Below are 19,393 nucleotides of genomic sequence, written 5' to 3' on the forward strand. Positions count from 1 at the left end.
GCCTCACTGTAACACATTCACTGTAACACACCCTCACTGAAATATATTCTGTCACTATAATATCCCATCACTATACATGTCCTCACTCTAATACTCCCAAACTGGACTTTAATACTACTTCACTGTAATAATTTCGTTAATAACATCTGACTGCATAAGATTTACATTAATGTCATGTGACTGCATGATGTTTACAATAATATATTGTGATTGCATTAAGTTTACATTAAGGTAATGTAACTCCATGAGGTTTACTTTAACCTAGTGTGACTGTGTAATAATTTCATTAATCATCTGACTGCATAAGGTTTACATTAATGTAATGTGTCTGCATAAGGATAATAATATTATAATATGACATGTGCTATGTCATAAAATTCTATTTTAACAATCAATTTATCATTCAATCAATCACCCAGTCAAACAACCATAATTTATTAATTAATGAGTTTATATTTCTTACTTTGAGAAATGTATCATCTATAAAATAGCACTCCCTCCCTGTAACATCCCCTCCCTATAACATTCCCTCTTATACTTCCTCACTGTAATACTCCTTCACTCTTATACTCCCATACTTTAACACTGTAAAACTCCCTCACTGTAACACTTCCTCACTGTAAAACTCCCTCACTGTAATACCCACCGTCCAACACATCGCAATTTTTGCCTTTCTGGCAGGAGAATGTGTTAACACAGCTAAAGTGCAAAAGCCTTTTTCTGATTACACATCTAAATTTATTTACAGAATGATATTTAGTCATGGCTACAGACAAAAAGCACAAAGTTGACAGTGAGAAGGGGCAGTTTGAAAAGAGCTGGAAACCACTAAGCATGGAAAACCTTTTGCAGATTCTTGAGAGTCCTTATGAGTGGATTTGCAAGCAATTATTAAAAAATTACAATGTAATTTATGATTGATAGTATGTCCAATTACTTGGCCCTGAAATGGGGGACTACATATAAATGGTGTTATAATTTGTACACTGTTCACATGATTTGGATGTAAATGAAAGACTGCACATTTCAATGCCAATCCAATATACAGTCAGGTCCGGAAGTATTTGGACAATGACAGAGTTTTTGTGATTTTGCCTTTATACACCACCACAATGGATTTGAAATAAAACAATCAAGATGTGATTGAAGTGTAGACTTTCAGCTTTATTTTAAGAGGTTCCACAAAAATATGGAATTTACCATTTAGGAATTACAGCCATTTTCAACAAAGTACCTCCATTTTCAGGGGCTCAAAGGTATTTGGACAAAGTGACATAATTGTAAATATAACCATAATTTTAATACTTGGATGAAAATCCTTTGCAGTCAGTGACTGCCTGAAGTCTGGAGCCCATGTTCTCAAAACTCAGATTCCTCCCTGGAGATGCTTTGCCAGGCCTTCACTGCAGCCACCTTCAGTTGCTGCTTGTTTGTGTGTCTTTCTGCCTTCAGTCTTGTCTTCAGTAAGTGAAAAGCATGCTCTATTGGGTTGAGATCAGGTGACTCACTTGGCCATTGAAGAATATTCCATTTCTTTGCCTTCAAAAAGTCTTGAGTTGCTTTCGCAGTATGTTTAGGGTCATTATCCACCTGCACTGTGAAGCGGCATCCTATCAGTTTTGTAGCATTTGGCTGAATGTGAGCAGAGAGTAAAGCCCTATACACCTCAGAATTCATCCTGCTACATCTGTCAGCAGCCACATCATCAATAAACACCAGTGAGCCCATTCCATTGGCACCCATACATGCCCATGCCATAACACTGCCTCCACCATGTTTGACACATGATGTGGTATACTTGGATCATGAGCTGTTTCTTTCTTTCGCCATACTTTTCTCTTCCCATCATTCTGGTACAAGTTAATCTTGGTTTCATCAGTCCAAAGAATCTTATTCTAGAACATGGGAGGCTTTTTTTAGATGTTTTTTGGCAAAGTCTAATCTGGCTTTCCTGTTCTTGAATGTTACCAGTGTTTTGCACCTTGTTGTAAATCCTCTGTATTTACATTCATGAAGGCGTCTCTTGATTGTAGATTTTGACAATGATACGCCTACCTTCTCCAGAGTATTCTTGACTTCTGTTGATGTTGTGAAGGGGTTTTTCTTCACCAAGGAAAGGATTCTGCGATCATCCACTTTAGTTTAGTTTTAGTTTAGTCTTCCGTGGTCTTCCAGGCCTTTCAATGTTGTTGAGCTCACCAGTGCTTTCTTTCTTTTTAAGAATGTACCCAACTGTTGATTTGGCCATATCTAAGGTTTTTGCTATCTCTCTTATAGATTTATGTTGTTTTTTTCAGCCTAATGATGGCCTCCTTCACTTGCACTGAGATCTCATTGGACTTCATATTGGTAGCTCCAGTCCAACAGCTGCCAAATGCCAACTCAATACCCGATATCAACTCCAGACCATTTATCTGCTTCATTTTTCTTGCAGTAATGAGGGAATGGACTGCACCTGGCCAATTAACTTCTTGTCAGTCAATTGTCCAAATACCTTTGAGCCCCTGAAAATGGAGGTACTTTGTTGAAAATGGCTGTAATTCCTAAATGGTAAATGCCATATTTTTGTGGAACCTCTTAAAATAAAGCTGAAAGTCTACACTTCGATCACATCTTGATTGTTTTATTTCAAATCCATTGTGGTGGAGTATAAAGGCAAAATCACAAAAACTCTGTCAGTGTCCAAATACTTCCGGACCTGACTATATATATACACACACACATGTATGCAGTGATGGGAAAAAGAAAGTACACCCTATAACTCTGTAACATGTAGAACCAACTTTAGCAACAATAACTTGAAGTAAGTGTTTTCTGTAGGAGTTTATCAGTCTCTCACATCATTTTGGAGGAATTTTGGCCCACTCTTCTTTACAACATTGCTTCAGTCACTGATGCTTGATGTTCTCCTCCATGGACATTAAGGGCCATAGTAGCTGTTCTTATCGCACTATTCGTCGGTTAACTTCCAAAGCTGCTGAAAGTGGTGAAAAGTTTTAATTGCTAAGAGAGCAGAGATTTTGCTAGATGCTAGGCATGTTGCAGATATCAAGATTAAGGCTCATCAGTACATTCTTTAAAAGGAGGGCCAAAGATTCACCATCTGTTTTGTCAGTCCAATAAAATCCAAAGAATGATTCATGCACAACGAGGTCTCTGTCGACATATCGTAAAACCACTGCAACTTGCTCATGCCTATTTATGTCTTGCGTTTCATCTGCAATAAGAGCAAAAATTCCAGCTTCATGCACTCTCTGTATGATGTCACTTTTAACCTGACTGGCCACTATATTGCTCAACTCATTCTGGTGCTTCCTATGAAAATAATTAAATGACCATTTTGTCCGTTCATTTTTGTTTTCCCTAATTTTCTTCCCAGTGACCGTAAACTAATGTCAAAAATAAAAACGTAACATATTGCTTATTTTGTTCTGCTGCACTCTATCATTGCGAGGATATACATATTGCTAAACAGTATTTCAAAATGATCTTCCATGACTACACTAAATTGATGGCGATCAAATTATATATATATATATATATATATATATATATATATATATATATATATACACACACACACACACACACACACACATATATATATATATATATATATATATATATATATATATATATATGTACACCAATCAGCCAGAACAATAAAACCAACAATAAAACCACTGATAGGTGAAGTCAATAACACACAAGAAGGACAGATGCAGGTCCATCAGTCTCTCCCCAGGACCATAAAAGATGTTGAAAGTGAGAAGGAAGTGTCTCTCTCTGCCATGATCTAACTGGAGGTCTACCACTGTCCTTCATGTATATGTGTGAGTGTGTGTGTGTGTGTGTTTTATTCCTAATGTTTAAGGAGTTTAAGGAGTAACTAAAAATATGTCATGCCAACAACCTGCAATACCCCCACACACACCAGAGGGAGGCATTGTGTTTTTAACGTACACTGATCAGCCATAACATTAAAACCATTGAGAGGTGAAGTGATTATTTCACAGTGATTATATCGTTACAATGGAACTTGTCAAGGTGAGGGATATATTAGGCAGCAAGTGAACAGTCAATTCTTGAAGTTGATGAAAAATGGGCAAGCGTAAGGATCTGAGCAATTTTGACAAAGACCAAATTGTGATGGCTAGACGACTGGGTCAGAGCATCTCCAAAACGGCAGGTCTTGTGGGGTGTTCCCGGTATGCAGTGGTTAGTACCTACCAAGGAAGGACAACCGGTGAACCAGTGACAGGGTCATGGACACCCAAGGCTCATTGTAGCTCCAAGAGCTACTGTAGCACAAACTGCTGAAAAGTTAAAGCTGCTCTGATAGAAAGGAGTCAGAACACACAGTGCAGTGCAGCTTGCTGCGTATGGAGCTGCGTAGCTGCAGAGCGGTCAGAGAGCCCATGCTGACCCTGTCCACCACCAAAAGCTCCTACAATGGACACGTGAGCATTAGAACTGGACCATGGAGCAATGGAAGAAGGTGGCCTGGTCTGATGAATCACGTTTTCTTTTATATCATGTGGATGGCCGGGCACTTACCTGGGGAAGAGACTGCACCAGCATGCACTATGGGAAGAAGGCAAGCTGGTGGTGGAAGTGTGATGCTCTGGGCAATGTTCTGCTGGGAAACCTCGGGTCCTGACATTCATGTGGATGTTACTTTGACATGTACCACCTACCTAAACATTGTTGCAGACCAGGTTACACCCCTTCATGGCAATGGTGTTCCCTAATGGCAGTGGCCTCTTTCAACAGGATAATGCTCCCTGCCACACTGCAGAAACTGTTCAGGAATGATTTGAGGAACATGACAAAGAGTTCAAGGTGTTGACTTGGCCTCCAAATTGCATGTGCATGCTGTGCATGCTGTGCATGCTCAGCTAAAGGTAAGGTGCGCACTCGCTGTTTTCCTGGTGCTCGTGTACTCGATGTCGCTGCACAGGTACCCGCGATACTGAATAAGAAGAACATCGGAGCTGTGGTCCTCCATGCTGGCACGAACGACACTAGGCTGAGGCAGATGGAGATCCTGAAGAAGGACTTCAGAAGCCTGGTCGAGAAGGTACGCAGCACATCGCCCACGACGAGGATCATCGTGTCAGGACCGCTTCCCAAGTGCCAGCGAGGAATTGAGAGGTTCAGTAGGCTATTTGCTTTTAATGAATGGTTACAGTCATGGTGTCAAGACCAGAAATTACCCTTTATTGATAACTGGAATATTTTCTGGGAGCGTCCTAGGCTCTACCACACTGACGGCCTGCACCCAAGCAGAGCTGGAGCAGCGGTCCTCTCGGACAACATCTCTAGGACACTACGCACCATCTGACTGGTAAGTCATACCTCAGATCGCAATTATAATAGCTACTGTTCAACTCACCAGTCTGATACAAATGGCTTAACCCAACCGTCTGCTAGCTGCCTAGAGTCGTCACCTAGGGTACATAGCATTGAGACTGTGTCTGTTCCCCGTGCTGTATTAAAATTAAGAAAGACTAAAGTCTGTTTTAGCAATTTAATAAACATACCTACATTAGATAATAATACTGAGAGCGCAGCCTGCACCTCTACTCTAAAGCTAGGTTTGCTAAATATCAGATCTCTTGAGTCTAAAACGCTCTTAGTTAATGAACTGATCACGGACCAGGAGTATGACGTGTTATGTTTAACAGAAACGTGGATTAGGCAGAACAAATATGTTGCATTAAATGAAGCTAGTCCGCCCGCTTATAGCTACATACATCAGCCTCGTTTAACCGGTAGAGGAGGAGGCGTCGCAGTTATTCATAAGGATAATCTGACCATCGTACAGAAACTAGGACAAAACTTTAATTCATTTGAAGCACTTTATAGTAACATAAGTGCAGTCGCTAATGATAAGTCATCACAATCCCTTCCGTTAGTTATTATCTACAGACCCCCAGGACCGTACTCTGAATTTCTTAGTGAATTTACAGATTTCCTATCAAACCTAGTTGTTTCTGTGGACCGAGCGATAATTACCGGAGACTTTAACATTCATTTTGAGAATATAGGCAACCCGCTGAAGATAGCGTTTACATCCATACTTGACTCATTGGGAGTCAATCAGTGTGTTGTAGGATCCACACATAAAGCAGGTCATACGTTAGACTTAATATTATCTCTTGGAGTTAATATAACAGATATAGTGATAATCCCGCAGTCTGAGGCAATATCAGATCACAGTCTGATTTCGTTTTGTGTGCGTCACAGTAGCATTGTACACACAGAACCGCGCTACCGAATTAGCCGTACAATAACACCTGCGACCGCGCAGAGCTTTATTAATCACCTACCAGAATTATCCGCTAGTATAGGGTCACCATCAGACCCTTTAGAACTCGAACAGGCGACAGAATTTTTAGAGTCGACATTCCGCTGTACCTTAGATAATGTAGCGCCACTTAGAAGAAAAACAATTAAAGATAAGAAACTCGCTCCGTGGTATAGTGACCACACCCGCTCTCTAAAACAGAACGCCCGAAAGCTAGAGCGTAAATGGCACCAGTCCAAACTCCTAGCATTTAAAATAGCATGGAAAGACAGTATTTTAGCCTATAAAAAAGCTCTAAGGCAAGCTAGGTCCACTTACTTATCAACGCTTATAGAAAATAATAAAAGTAATCCTAAATTCTTATTTAACACCATAGCAGAATTAACTAGGAATAAGACATCGACAGAAATTTCCACAATAACAGCATATAAAAGTAACGATTTCATGAAATTCTTTGATAGCAAAATTAAAAACATTAGGCAGGAGATACAGGCCCAAAGTCCAAATTATACAATAGACTGGGAGGATAGACTAACCATAGATCAGAGCTTAGAAAGTTTTACTCCTCTTGAAGAGAATGATTTAATCTCGCTCATCTCTTCTGCTAAATCATCAACCTGTCTATTAGATCCGGTACCAACACGTCTTCTTAAGCAAATAGTTGGAACCGTAAGTGAACCCCTGCTTAAAATAATTAACTCCTCACTGAGCAATGGGTACGTTCCAAAATCACTTAAATTAGCTGTTATTAAACCACTAGTGAAGAAACCAGACCATGACCCTAGTGACTTAACTAACTATAGGCCGATTTCAAACCTTCCCTTTCTATCTAAAATGCTAGAGAAGGTAGTAGCGCAGCAGCTAATTTCATATCTACAAAGTAATAATATCTATGAACTTTATCAGTCAGTTTTCAGGCCCCACCACAGCACAGAGACAGCATTAGTCAAAGTAGTCAATGACTTGCTATTAGCCTCTGATCGGGGTTGCATTAGTCTATTAATTTCACTCAACCTTAGCGCAGCGTTTGACACTATCGACCATAATATCCTTCTTCACAGACTGGAAAAGGTCGTAGGAATCAAGGGCTCAGCCCTCGACTGGTTTAGATCTTATTTAACTGATCGTTATCAGTTTGTAGATGTAAACGGTGAGCACTCAGCACGTTATCGAGTAGAATATGGCGTTCCGCAGGGTTCAGTCTTAGGCCCACTGCTTTTCACGTTATACATGCTCCCTTTAGGTAACATAATCCGTAAACATAATATTAGCTTCCATTGTTATGCTGATGACACACAGTTATACGTCTCAGCTAGGCCAGATGAGAATAGCCAGTTAAAGAAAGTTGAGGCATGTGCGATAGACATAAGAGACTGGATGCTAAGCAACTTTCTCCTGCTAAACCCAGAAAAATCAGAGGTTCTGGTACTGGGACCACAAGCCGCTAGAAGTAAGTTTAGAGATCACACTGTTACTTTAGACGGTCTCTCTGTTTCAAGTAGTCTAACAGTAAAAGATCTCGGTGTGATTATAGACTCTAATCTCTCATTTGAGGCGCATGTAGATAATGTAAGCAGGTTAGCATTTTTCCACCTCAGAAATATTGCTAAGATTAGAAATATACTTTCACTAAGTGATGCTGAAAAACTAGTCCATGCATTTATCACGTCCAGATTAGATTACTGTACTGCTTTACTATCTGGATGCTCATCTAGATGCATAAATAAGCTTCAGATAGTTCAGAACGCAGCAGCGAGGGTCCTGACTAGGACTAGGAAGTATGAGCATATCACGCCAGTCTTATCTACATTACACTGGCTCCCAGTAAGATTCCGCATCGACTTTAAAATATTACTCCTAACCTATAAAGCATTAAACGGTCTCGCTACGCAGTATTTAAGCGATATGTTAGTACCTTACGTTCTGCCGCGCCTACTTCGCTCTAAGGATGCAGGCTGTCTATCAGTACCACGCATTGCCAAAACCACGGCAGGGGGCAGAGCTTTCTCTTACCAAGCCCCAAAATTATGGAATAGTCTCCCAGTTAATGTACGTGAAGCAGACACGGTCTCAGTGTTTAAGTCGAGGTTGAAGACTTATTTATTTAACCTAGCATTTAGCGACTAGTGTTTTAGACAAAGGAGTAGATCTGGGGGACTCATGGATGTTGAGTTTTATGGTGATGTTTGGATGCTGTCTTCCTCACTCTCGTTAGTCACTCAGGTTTGTGACGGCAGAGTGACTGTATGCCTTACATATCAGAGATCTCTCACGTCTGTGTTTCCCCCTGGTTCTCCTTTTAGTTATGCTGTTATAGCTAGTCCTGCCGGAGTCCCCTGCACTCCTCATTAAGTTTTATCTCCACACGGTGACTGTGAGTGTACCTAACCACTTTCCTTCTCTTTCTGCCGAGCTACACTCCTGAGCTGCTGGTGATCCAGACCTCCCCCCCTTCACTCTGGACCTGTCCACCGGCAATGCTTCACACTGCCAACACACATTGTACACACACACACACACACACTACAGTGTAAACCCATATGAGGATGGGTTCTCTGTTGAGTCTGGTTCCTCTCAAGGTTTCTTCCTATCACCATCTCAGGGAGTTTTTCCTTGCCACCGTCGCCCCGCTTGCTCATCAGAGACGGCACACACACACACTTCACTTTACTTTTGTTTGTGTAAAGCTGCTTTGAGACAATGACCTTTGTAAAAAAGCGCTATACAAATAAAAATGAATTGAATTGAATTGAATTAGCGTATGTATAACAATTCGTCAAAATAATGTAATGTGTTAATGTATTAATAGCAAATATTAATTACATACATATCAAAGGCGATTTCGTTTTATGCCAAATTTTCATTCCATATCATGCTGCAGATCTCCCGTTCTACCACTTCTCAAAGGTGTTCTATTGGATTCAGATCCAGTGACTGGGAAGGCCGCTGAAGAACATTGAACTCACTGTCATGTTCATGAAAGAAGTAGCTATCAGAAGATGGTAAATTGTGGCCATGAAGGGATGCACATGTTCAGCAACAATACTCAAATAAGCTGTGGCATTCACTGCAGCCTCAGCTTTCTGTTTCTGGCTGACGGAAGTGGAACCCGACGTGGTCTTCTGCTGTTGTAGACCATCCACCTCAAGGTTTGACATGTTTTTCATTCTGAGATGCTTTTCTGCTTGCCACAATTGCACAGAGTGGTTATTTGTGTTACTAGACTTTCTGTCAGCTCAAACCAGTCTGGCCACGCTCTGCTTATTGCACCATTCTGAGTAAACCCTAGAGAATATAGTGGATGAAAATCCCAGGAGATGATCAAAATTATAGTTATAGAAATACTCAAACCAGTCCGACTGGCACCAACAATCATGCCATGGTCAAATTCACTGAGATAACATTTTCCCCATTCTGATGGCTTGTATGAACCTTACCGATAGCCGCTGGCCCGTATCTGCATGATTTCATGCATTGCAATGCTGCCACACGATTGTGTGATTAGATAATGAATGAGTAGGTGTACAGCTGTGCCTATTGAAGTGGATGATGAGTATATATTTATGTATATATATATATATATATATATATATATATTTATGTATATATATATATATATATATATATATATATATATATATATATACACATACCACAACCATGCCACGGTTAATGTCACAGAGGTCACACTTTTTCCCAATTCTGTTTGATGTGAACATTACCTGAAGCTTATCAAGTCAAGTCAAGTGGGTTTTTATCGTCATTCCTCTATATAGTTTGTATACGTTGGAACGAAATGTCATTTATTCAGGACCATGGTGCAACACAGTACTGTAAGCAAGACTACATAAAATGCAAATACACAACAGTGTCAGACGAGTGAAAGACAATAAATACACAGAACATGGGCTGTAAACTATAAACTATTTTGTGATGTAGCAGCACAAGTGTAGCAGCAAAAACGAGTTCGGGTGTGTGGTGGTACTGAGTCAGACTGGGTCAGGTGTTTGACTAGCCCAGGTGAGTGTTGGGAGGCAGCAGGGTGTTGAGTAATCTGACTGCCTCAGGGAAGAAACTGTTGTGGATTCTGCTGATGGCACGGATGCTCCTGTACCTTCTCCCAGATGGCAGGAGAGTGAAGAGTCCATGAGAGGGGTGATAGGGGTCCTCCTCAATACTGTTGGCTTTGTGGATGCACAAGCCAGTAAGGGGAACTCCCACTAACCCCCCAAGCTCGATCAGTGAAATGAAGAAAGATCACGGCCTTGATTAACATGTATTCTGAAATAGCCTAATGCACATGTAGATGGTGAAGACTTTTTAAATGTTGTGTGTGATGGTAATGACATTTTTTCCTTGTACTTGTTAAGATTATTTAATGCAATTTGAATGTATAAGTATAAAGAATGTTCAAAGAACTCGATTTTTTCTGAATTAAACTTTTAAAGAAATAATAATGTGTTTAGTAACTACATACTGTATAACAAAGCTTCTAAGATCATGTTGCAAAATGATGAAAATTAATAATATTTTCGATCTTCAGATTTCCGATTGGTCACTGTCCTTGCAGAAATGTGCTCCACTGTCACTTCTCATTTCCATCATAACTTCAGTTGAAACTCTAAAGTTGTTCTCGGAAATACTTTTGTGATGTTGCTTTTCTTTTGACTTTATTTACACGTGACCTTGAAGTAATCCAAAAGTAATCAGATTACATTACTTTCATACTTGGATAACATTACTGATTACATTCTTTTAATGCAATAAATTGCATTTTTAAAGTAACTCTCCCAACCCTGCTCATATATTATATATATGTATATACGGTTCTGTGCAAAAGTCTTAGGCACATGCAAAGAAATGCTGTAGAACAAAGACGCCTTCAAAAATAATGAAAATGAAAAATAATGTTTCTACATTAAATAAATCCTATAAAGAGCAGTAAACAGTAATAAATGAAACAAAGTCAGTATTTAATGTGACGATCCTTCACTTTAAATAAATAAAGCAGTATCTGAGGTGCAGTGTGTGCAGTTTTATAAGGAAATGAGCTGGAAGTGTTACTGAGCATCTTGCAGAAGCAGCCACAGTTCTTCTGGAGACTTTGACTGTCGACTCGCTTCTTATTTCTGCAGCGAAACCCAGCAGCCTTCATTATGTTTTTATCTGAAAAGTGTCTCTTATGGAATCTGCTGCTTTCTTTACTGACATACAAACATTTTTCTGTAACATTTCATTTTGTGCTGGAAAACTAATGTTTGGAATCTAAAATGGTTTTGTACTGAATCAATAATGTAGAAGTCAGAAAATAAACATCTATAACAAAGTTTGTACTAAAAAAAAAAAAAAATAGAGTGCCTAAGACTTTTGCACAGTACTGTAAACATATACAGTTGTAAGGTCCATAAGTATATGGACAATAACACAATTTTCATAATTTTGCTTCTGCACACAATCACAATGGATTTGAAATGAAGCAATTATGTGGCTTTTGAAAAATATTGCATTAACAAATATATTGCATTAACAAAAATATTGCATTAACCAGTAAGGAATTACAGCCATTTTTTACAGAGTCCCTTCATTTTCGCAGGCTCAAAAGTAATTGGACAACTGACTGATTTTCATGGCCATATTCATATGTGTGTGTGTGTGTGTGTGTGTGTATAATGTTCCTTCAATATATTTCAATATATATTCACTCCATATTCCATATCAGTGTTCTTTTAATATATTTCAGTATTTATTCAATATATATATATATATATATATATATATATATATATATATATGTATATATATCACTGTTCATTCACAAATATATATGTGTGTGTGTGTGTGTGTGTGTGTATGAAAATTTTTCATTGTCTGGGAAAATAAATGAGCTTCAGTAAGTCTGAATGCAATTTTGTCCTTAGAGTTCTATATGACAGTTAAAGTAGCTAAAATAATGATGTAGTCAGAATCTTACCGTGTATTATCAGCACACACAGTGGAATTAGAAACCTCATTGTGTTCGCCTGTGTCAAAAACATCTGTCAGTTAATAAACACTATTACAAACAAAATTCTTTTTTGATTCATACATACACCAACATTTTTTTCAAATAAAAATGTAATGATGTTAAAACAGTTAAAATATTGTTGCCATAAATAAAAACAGGTTTACATACAGTGTGCTTATTTTTAAAAAATAATGAAAAAAAATCGGTGACTTTACCTCCTTGCCTGGGAAGTCACTGCTGAGGAAACTCAGGATGCCCCCTCTCTCTCTCTCTCTCTCTCTCTCTCTCTCTCTCTCTCTCTCTCTCTCTCTCTCTCTCTGGGTTTCTCAGCCTGCAGCTCAGAAGTACCTGTGAGTACTGATGCTACTCCTACTCTTCTTGTACCCTCTGCAGCAGTTTCCCTGAACTCAGCATCACGTACTTTTTAAAATGAATGTGGGTGGACCATGACTGGTATCCTAAGGAATCCTTAAACACTGTCCTAAACCAGTTCTTAGGTATGTCCAGATATTTACTTCCTTGTATCACTGCCAAATATGTTTTAAAAGAAAATACTTCATGTTTTTTTTTTGATGAACAAGCTGTGATGTTACATTTAAACATTCTCTTATTAAACCAATGCTGCTAAAGCTGATAAAGCATTCTCGTATAAGGTGTGCCGAACAAAACATCATCTACCATAGAATGTTCTACTGTTCAACTCAATGCAGCCTGTTTACACTCTAATGAGCTATTAGCTGATGCCACTCTACCTCGTAGTCACGTTCATCTCCAATCAAAGCAGCTGAGGACAATATCCATTAAGCAGCTGAGCTACATCAGGCTGTCCACTTGACGACTTACATCCATGCATTGGTTACCATGGTTTAAGGGACATCACTGAAACCTGCTGTCACTACCACCTTCAGCCACTGAATACTTGCGCCACTATAAGTACGTGACTAAACTAACCTTTGTATCACCTACTTCACAACTTAATTTATATTTGTAAAGGTGATAAATAAAACTATATTAAAACAAACATCTTAATATAAACTTTATTATAAGATTAATATGATACAGTGCTTGTTTACTGGTATTTGTAAAAATGATACTGATGTCTGATTCCAGGTGATAATATGTGACTTGAGCCTAGTGTACATTATGCTGATAAATAGACGACATGGAATGATAGCGATCTGGATGTATTTTTTCCTCCATTGATTTGGCCTTTTTATCCAAACTTAGGCCCATTTATCACAGCTATCATAACAGACACTACATTTTTCACATCAATACAGTTCCTTTTCAGAATAAAGTACTGCATTCTTTTCTGTTAATATTATTTTCAAAAGCAAATATTCACCTCAGAGTTATTGACATGTGATCTTTTGATTACACGTTTTATTCAGCAATGGCAACACAAGTATGCTAATGTAAGTATGTTTTCATCAGATACAATTTATCTACATTCCTTGGTAAAGTGAATCATGTTTTCAGCAATACGTTCTCATCTCCTGTAAAATGAATGACTGTTTGCCAATATGTGAAATACTACCCACTCTTCTATTTCTGTGGTTGTCTGATACATGCACATCTGTCTTGGCCTCTTGATGGGAAATGCAGTGTACTGTACTGTACTGTAAATAATACAACTACTTTTCATTGTTGGTGTTGGTCAGAGAACTTCATCAGTATCTCACTGAACATTCTCATGTGCAGATGCATCTTGGGAAAAAACACACTGAATGCTGGATCCACGCTTGACAAGCATTTGCCTCCATGTCCCACACGCCTCTTCCACGGCCTGCAGAAGTGTTACCCTTTTATATGGATTGTGATCAAATACTTTGCATTTCCAAAAGGAAAAGAACTGCTACACCGCGTTCCACCACAGCAACACCGTCATAAAACGTGTACTGTCTCGGATGATCCTTTGCTGGATTTCTCTGTGGTGAAGTGTTGTTTTGTATGAACATGTTTACACCTGCATGTCCTTGTTCCTCTGAATACATAACACCCTCCTAATAGTACTCTTCATTCCTGTAAGTCAGGCACTCATAGACTGCAAAGGATTTACATCCTAGTATTAAAAATAATTCCAATATTTATGATTGTTAGTTTGTCTAATTACTTTTGAGCCTTGAAAATGGAGGCACTCTAAAAAAAAGCTATAATTCCTAAACGGTTAATGCAATATATTTTTAAACCCCGTGAATTAAAGCTGAAAGTCTACACTTCAATCACATACTGACTGCTTCATTTCAAATCCACTGTGGTGGTGTACAGAGGCAACATTAGGAAAATAGTGTCACTGTCCAAATACTTACGGACCTGACTGTATCTGCTTTGTGTGTGTGTGTGTGTGTGTGTGTGTGTGTGATTCTGACTGGATTATTTGGCTATGAGGCGTGTGTGTAAAATTTCTGAATGAAAAGTGAGTATTTCCCTTTAAGTGTAAGATTTTCAGTATAGTATGTGTAATACTGAAACTTTGTGGTTGTAATTGATGGAAATGTGTGTAATGTTTTGGGAAATGCGTGCAGCCAGTTGGGAAAAACTGTAATAACATGGTTTATTAGAGCGGCTCTCATTTCATCAGAAACTATTCTATAGGCTCTTCCTTCTCTTCTTCCTTCAGATCCTCTCCCTTTAACTCTTGGAACATGCCCTGTGTGCCCTCTTTCCTCTCCTCCTTCTCCCCCTCTTTTTCTTCTTTCTCCTCTCTCATTCCTCTCCCATCAACTCTACCACCTCTCAGTCTTCTCATTCTGTTTTCTTCCATCAGTTCAGGATCAACAGCTTTGACAGATGATGCCTTTTATAGTCAGCAAAGCACTGATTATTGTGTGACCAATTAAGCTGATTGGACTACAGGTGCTGAGCTCGTTCCTTAACCAATTCACCTCAAACTGATAGCAGTTGAATACATGCTGTGTGATTTTGGCAAGATGGCAAATTGAAAGGACAGTTGTACTTTTTATAAAGATTTTTGTACATAGTGATTGTTAAAAATTGCTTTATATATTTTTCAATTTCTGTGAAATAAATGGAAGTCTCCAATCTGTTTTGCTAAATTATAAAGAGTTCAGATTGCTGTGTTAACTGATTTGAAAACAAGCAATGTAGTTTGGAAAAATGTGTCAAATAAATGGAGAAAAACTGTATTGATCAAAGCAGACTGCAACATTTGCTCTGTGAAAATATCATAACATCTTTAGTGCATGTTTTAACGTAAACCTGCACGTTCACTCTGGCTTTGAATTGATCTGATTGGACCTTGGAATAAATGTTCTTTCAGCAGGTGATTCAGAGGGCGTGTGTCGCTGGGTGGAGAGTACCTGTCAGAATCAGGAATCTGATATTAAGGGTTATTTAGTTAAAAATTATTCCTCCTGAACCAGGCTGGCCAGCTAACAATGACTAGTGAATTACTCTGCATTTATCATCTGTAAAATTAATTACCCTAATTACCAAGGAAAAAGTAAATATAATTCACCCAACACAGGAGACGATGTCAACACAGCATGAAGCCAGTTGAGCATTACAGACTTGAGTGTGTGTAACAGTTTCACTTCTTAAAATACCATAAATGAGACCTTGAAATATACTGCAAGCTTTTTACTCATGCCACTTTCACCTCTGATCTGTTCATTAGGAATCTAAAGCTACATCCAGATTTCTGTAAAGCTGCTTTGTGACAATGACTACTGTAAAAACACTATATAATTGAATTGAACATGAGCAGGTTATTTATTTTAAGGAAGTGAGTTCTGGTAAAACACACTTCCCTGCAGCATTCCCTTCATTTTAACTCTATTGTTCTCTCTTCACCTCCTCACCTTAACCTTCAAACACCAAAATAATGCTGCGTTCAGCTCAAGCTCTTGTAACAACTCAAACCTGTAATTCCCAAACTCCAACCAGAAAAAGCCAAAGAAAATGCCCCCTTTGTCAATGAGTTATGGTTAAATTAATATGGTTCTACTTTATCTTCAGAATTCTATTTTTTCCTGAGCTAGACTTTAATTTCTGAGAAATACCTGGTAACATTTGGGTACACGTATTATGACACTGCTTCCTTGAAAACTATGTGAGTCTCTTGCAATGGAGTTAATTGACATGGCAGGAAAGAGAAAAGAGAAAAAGGGGAACCTTTGAGAAGTGAGATGGAAGAAAACAACTGCAAACTGAGTACCTAGCTTGAGCAGAAACAAGATCTTATGGTGTGTTTGTGAAATCACATGGCAATAACTTCAACCCCACTGAACACCTTTGGGATGAACTGGAACACCGACTGAACCCCAGACCTCCTCGACATCCCAACATCAGCGCCTGACCTCACTAATGCTCTTGTAGCTGAATGAACACAAATCCCCACAGCCACGCTCCAACATCTAGTGGAAAGCTTCCCAGAAGAGTGGAGCTCATTATAACAGCAAACACACGGGGAATAAATCTGGAATGTTCAACACATATGAGTGTGATGGCCAGGCGTGCACGTTCTGTTGGCCATATAGTATGTATAAAAAAAAAGTTTGGAGTTTGCTTGTGAAATGTGTAGAGATAATATTTATTATTCTATTGTTGCTCAGAAGGATTTCATTTATCACCTGACTAAATAAATCTGATTATATCTATGAAACATCAGCCCTGCCCTGGAGTCACCACACCATCAGGTTTGGTTACATATTTAACATGTGACTATTTTCTTAACTTTGTTGTTTCCTCTTCCCCCACCTCCTCACCATGGTCCTGGAGAAATGACATTTTGTTCCAATATATACAAGCTATATAGAGGAATGACAGCAAAAACCCACTTGATATTTGGGTTTGAGATCAAAAGATGAATATGAGACGATAGATCAGAATTTCAGCTTTCATTTCCTGATATTTACAAATACTTCAAACATCTTTGCTGGCAGACACACAATCTTTAGGTGAGCAAAAGTAATGGAACAGATCGTTTTAAAGTAAATAACACTCAATATTTGGTTGCATATCTCTTGCTTGCAATAACTGCATCAATCCGGTGACCCACTGACATCACCACACTGCTGCATTCTTCTTTTGTGAAGCTTTTCCAGGCTTGTAGCGCAGCTTCTTTCAGTTGGTGTTAGTTTTGGGGGGTTTCTCCCTTCAGTCTCCTCTTCAGGAGATGAAATGCTGCTCAGTTGGGTTAAGGTCTGCTGATGCACTTGTCCAGTCTAAAACCTTCCACTTTCCCCCTGATGAAGTGCTTTGTTGTGTTGCAGTGTGTTTTGGGTCGTTGTCTTGCTGCATGATGAAGTTTCTCCCGATTAGATTGGATGCATTTCTCTGTAAATTGGCAGACAGAATGTTTCTGTAGCTTCTGAATTCATTCTGCTGCTACCATCATGAGCTCCATCATCAGTAAAGATTAGTGAGTCTGTTCCAGAAGCAGCCATGCAAGGCCAAGCCATGACACTACCTCCACCATGCTTCACCCATGAGCTCGTATGTTTTGGATCATGAGCAGATCCTTTCTTTCTCCACACTTTGGCCTTTCCATCACTTTGGTAGAGGTTCATCTCAGTTCCAGAACTTTTGTGGATCATCTCTGTATTTCTCTGTGAATTCCAATCAGACCTTCTGACTCTTACTGCTGATGAGTGGTTTGCATCTTGTGGTTTGGCCTCTATATTTATGCTCTCAAAGTCTTCTTCAAACAGTGGATTGTGGTACCTTCACCCCTGCCCTGTGAAGGTAGTTGATGATGTCACTGATTATTGTTTTTGTTTTTTTCTTCACAGCTCTCACAATGTTTCTGTAAACTGCTGTTGTTTTCTTGGCCGACCTGTTCTGTGTCATGTCTGGTTGTTAGTACACCAGTGGTTTCTTTCTTTTTCAGGACATTCCAAAGTGTTGTATTGGTTATTCCCAATGCTTGTGCAATGGCTCTGATTGATTTTCTCTCTTTTCTCAGCTTCAGAATTGCTTGTTTTTCTCCCATAGACAGCTCCTTTGTCTTCATGTTGGTTTATCCTTTTTAACAACAAATGCAGTCTTCACAGGTGAAACCCAGGGATCAAGCCAAGAGTTTAACAATTCAGAGCTATTAATTGTTTAAACAGTCAATCTAACAGGACACACCTGGGCAACAAGACAGAAAAAGCTGAAATTCTGATTTATAACCTCAATTCAATTCATTTTTATTTGTATAGCGCTTTTTACAAAGGTCATTGTCTCAAAGCAGCTTTACACAAACAAAAGTAAAGTGAAGTGTGTGTGAATTGAATTGAATTGAATTGATTTATAACCTAAATGTCTTCAGTGTACCGCAAAAACAAAAGAAGTGGACATGCTGTTCCAATACTTTTGTTGCGGTACAATGCACCGACCAGTTTGATTACATACTTTACACCCGAGATAGAATTGGTTGCTATTCAAACATTTGCTGAAACTGTTTGTTCAGATGAGCTGAAAAAAGCTGATCACGTGATTAGTAGGAAGTTATGTAGAAGTTATGTTCTTTCTTTTGTCTGCTATTGTTTTTTTAAGTGAGATGTTTGCAGAAGACAGGTGTATTAATGTTTTATATAAAATGTTTATATTTAATGTGTTAAATTTTTAGTTACATCCATTAAAAATGTCAAACTCATGACATTAGCGCTTTAACAATTCCATGTGTTTATTTTACACTGAACCACACCGAACAGTTTTACTGTTTTGTTTTCTAAATAACAGAGCTCTTACTATTTATAAAAAAAATTATACAAACAAAATAAAACTAAAAAATTTTCAAGTTAAGTAATGAAACAGATCACAGGAGCTCCACTACTCTGAGGCTCGTTCCTTACACAGTTTATGCACATCTTTAATTTAAAGTAACCTTTCCATCTCTGACATTGCTGTAAAGAATTTCTATCACATTTATATCACATTGTGCCTTTAAGAACAAAGTTTAAGCCAGTCCATGGATGATTAATCTGAAAACTCAAATCATAGAGCATGCAGAATAACATGAACCTCTCTGAAGCATCGTTACAAACTGATAAAAGTATAAAAAATAAAAGCAAAGCAACATTTGTAAACCCCAAAACCTAGCAGTGGAAGAAATGCTCTCATTCAGGATAATG

At 38.6% G+C, this 19,393-nt stretch overlaps 1 protein-coding gene across 7 annotated transcripts in view; it reads right to left on the reverse strand.

Annotated features, from left to right (window-relative positions):
• The window catches only part of LOC117596420 (alpha-tectorin), an 87,460-nt gene extending 74,720 nt beyond the window's left edge, over positions 1-12,740 (reverse strand). For 5 of the 7 annotated variants that reach the window (XM_053231203.1, XM_053231202.1, XM_053231205.1 and 2 more), the window contains exons 1-2: positions 12,530-12,740; positions 12,282-12,345 (exon numbers count right to left, since the gene is read on the reverse strand). In XM_053231203.1, coding sequence (XP_053087178.1) covers positions 12,282-12,345 — 64 coding nt within the window. In that variant the 5' untranslated portion in view covers positions 12,530-12,740. The remainder of the gene's footprint in view (positions 1-12,281; positions 12,346-12,529) is intronic. The other 2 variants (XM_053231204.1, XM_053231200.1) reach the window with 1 other exon arrangement.
• Between the last annotated feature and the right edge of the window lie 6,653 nt (positions 12,741-19,393).

This window comes from Pangasianodon hypophthalmus, chromosome 29, assembly GCF_027358585.1.
Source record: "Pangasianodon hypophthalmus isolate fPanHyp1 chromosome 29, fPanHyp1.pri, whole genome shotgun sequence".
Lineage (NCBI taxonomy): Eukaryota > Metazoa > Chordata > Actinopteri > Siluriformes > Pangasiidae > Pangasianodon > Pangasianodon hypophthalmus.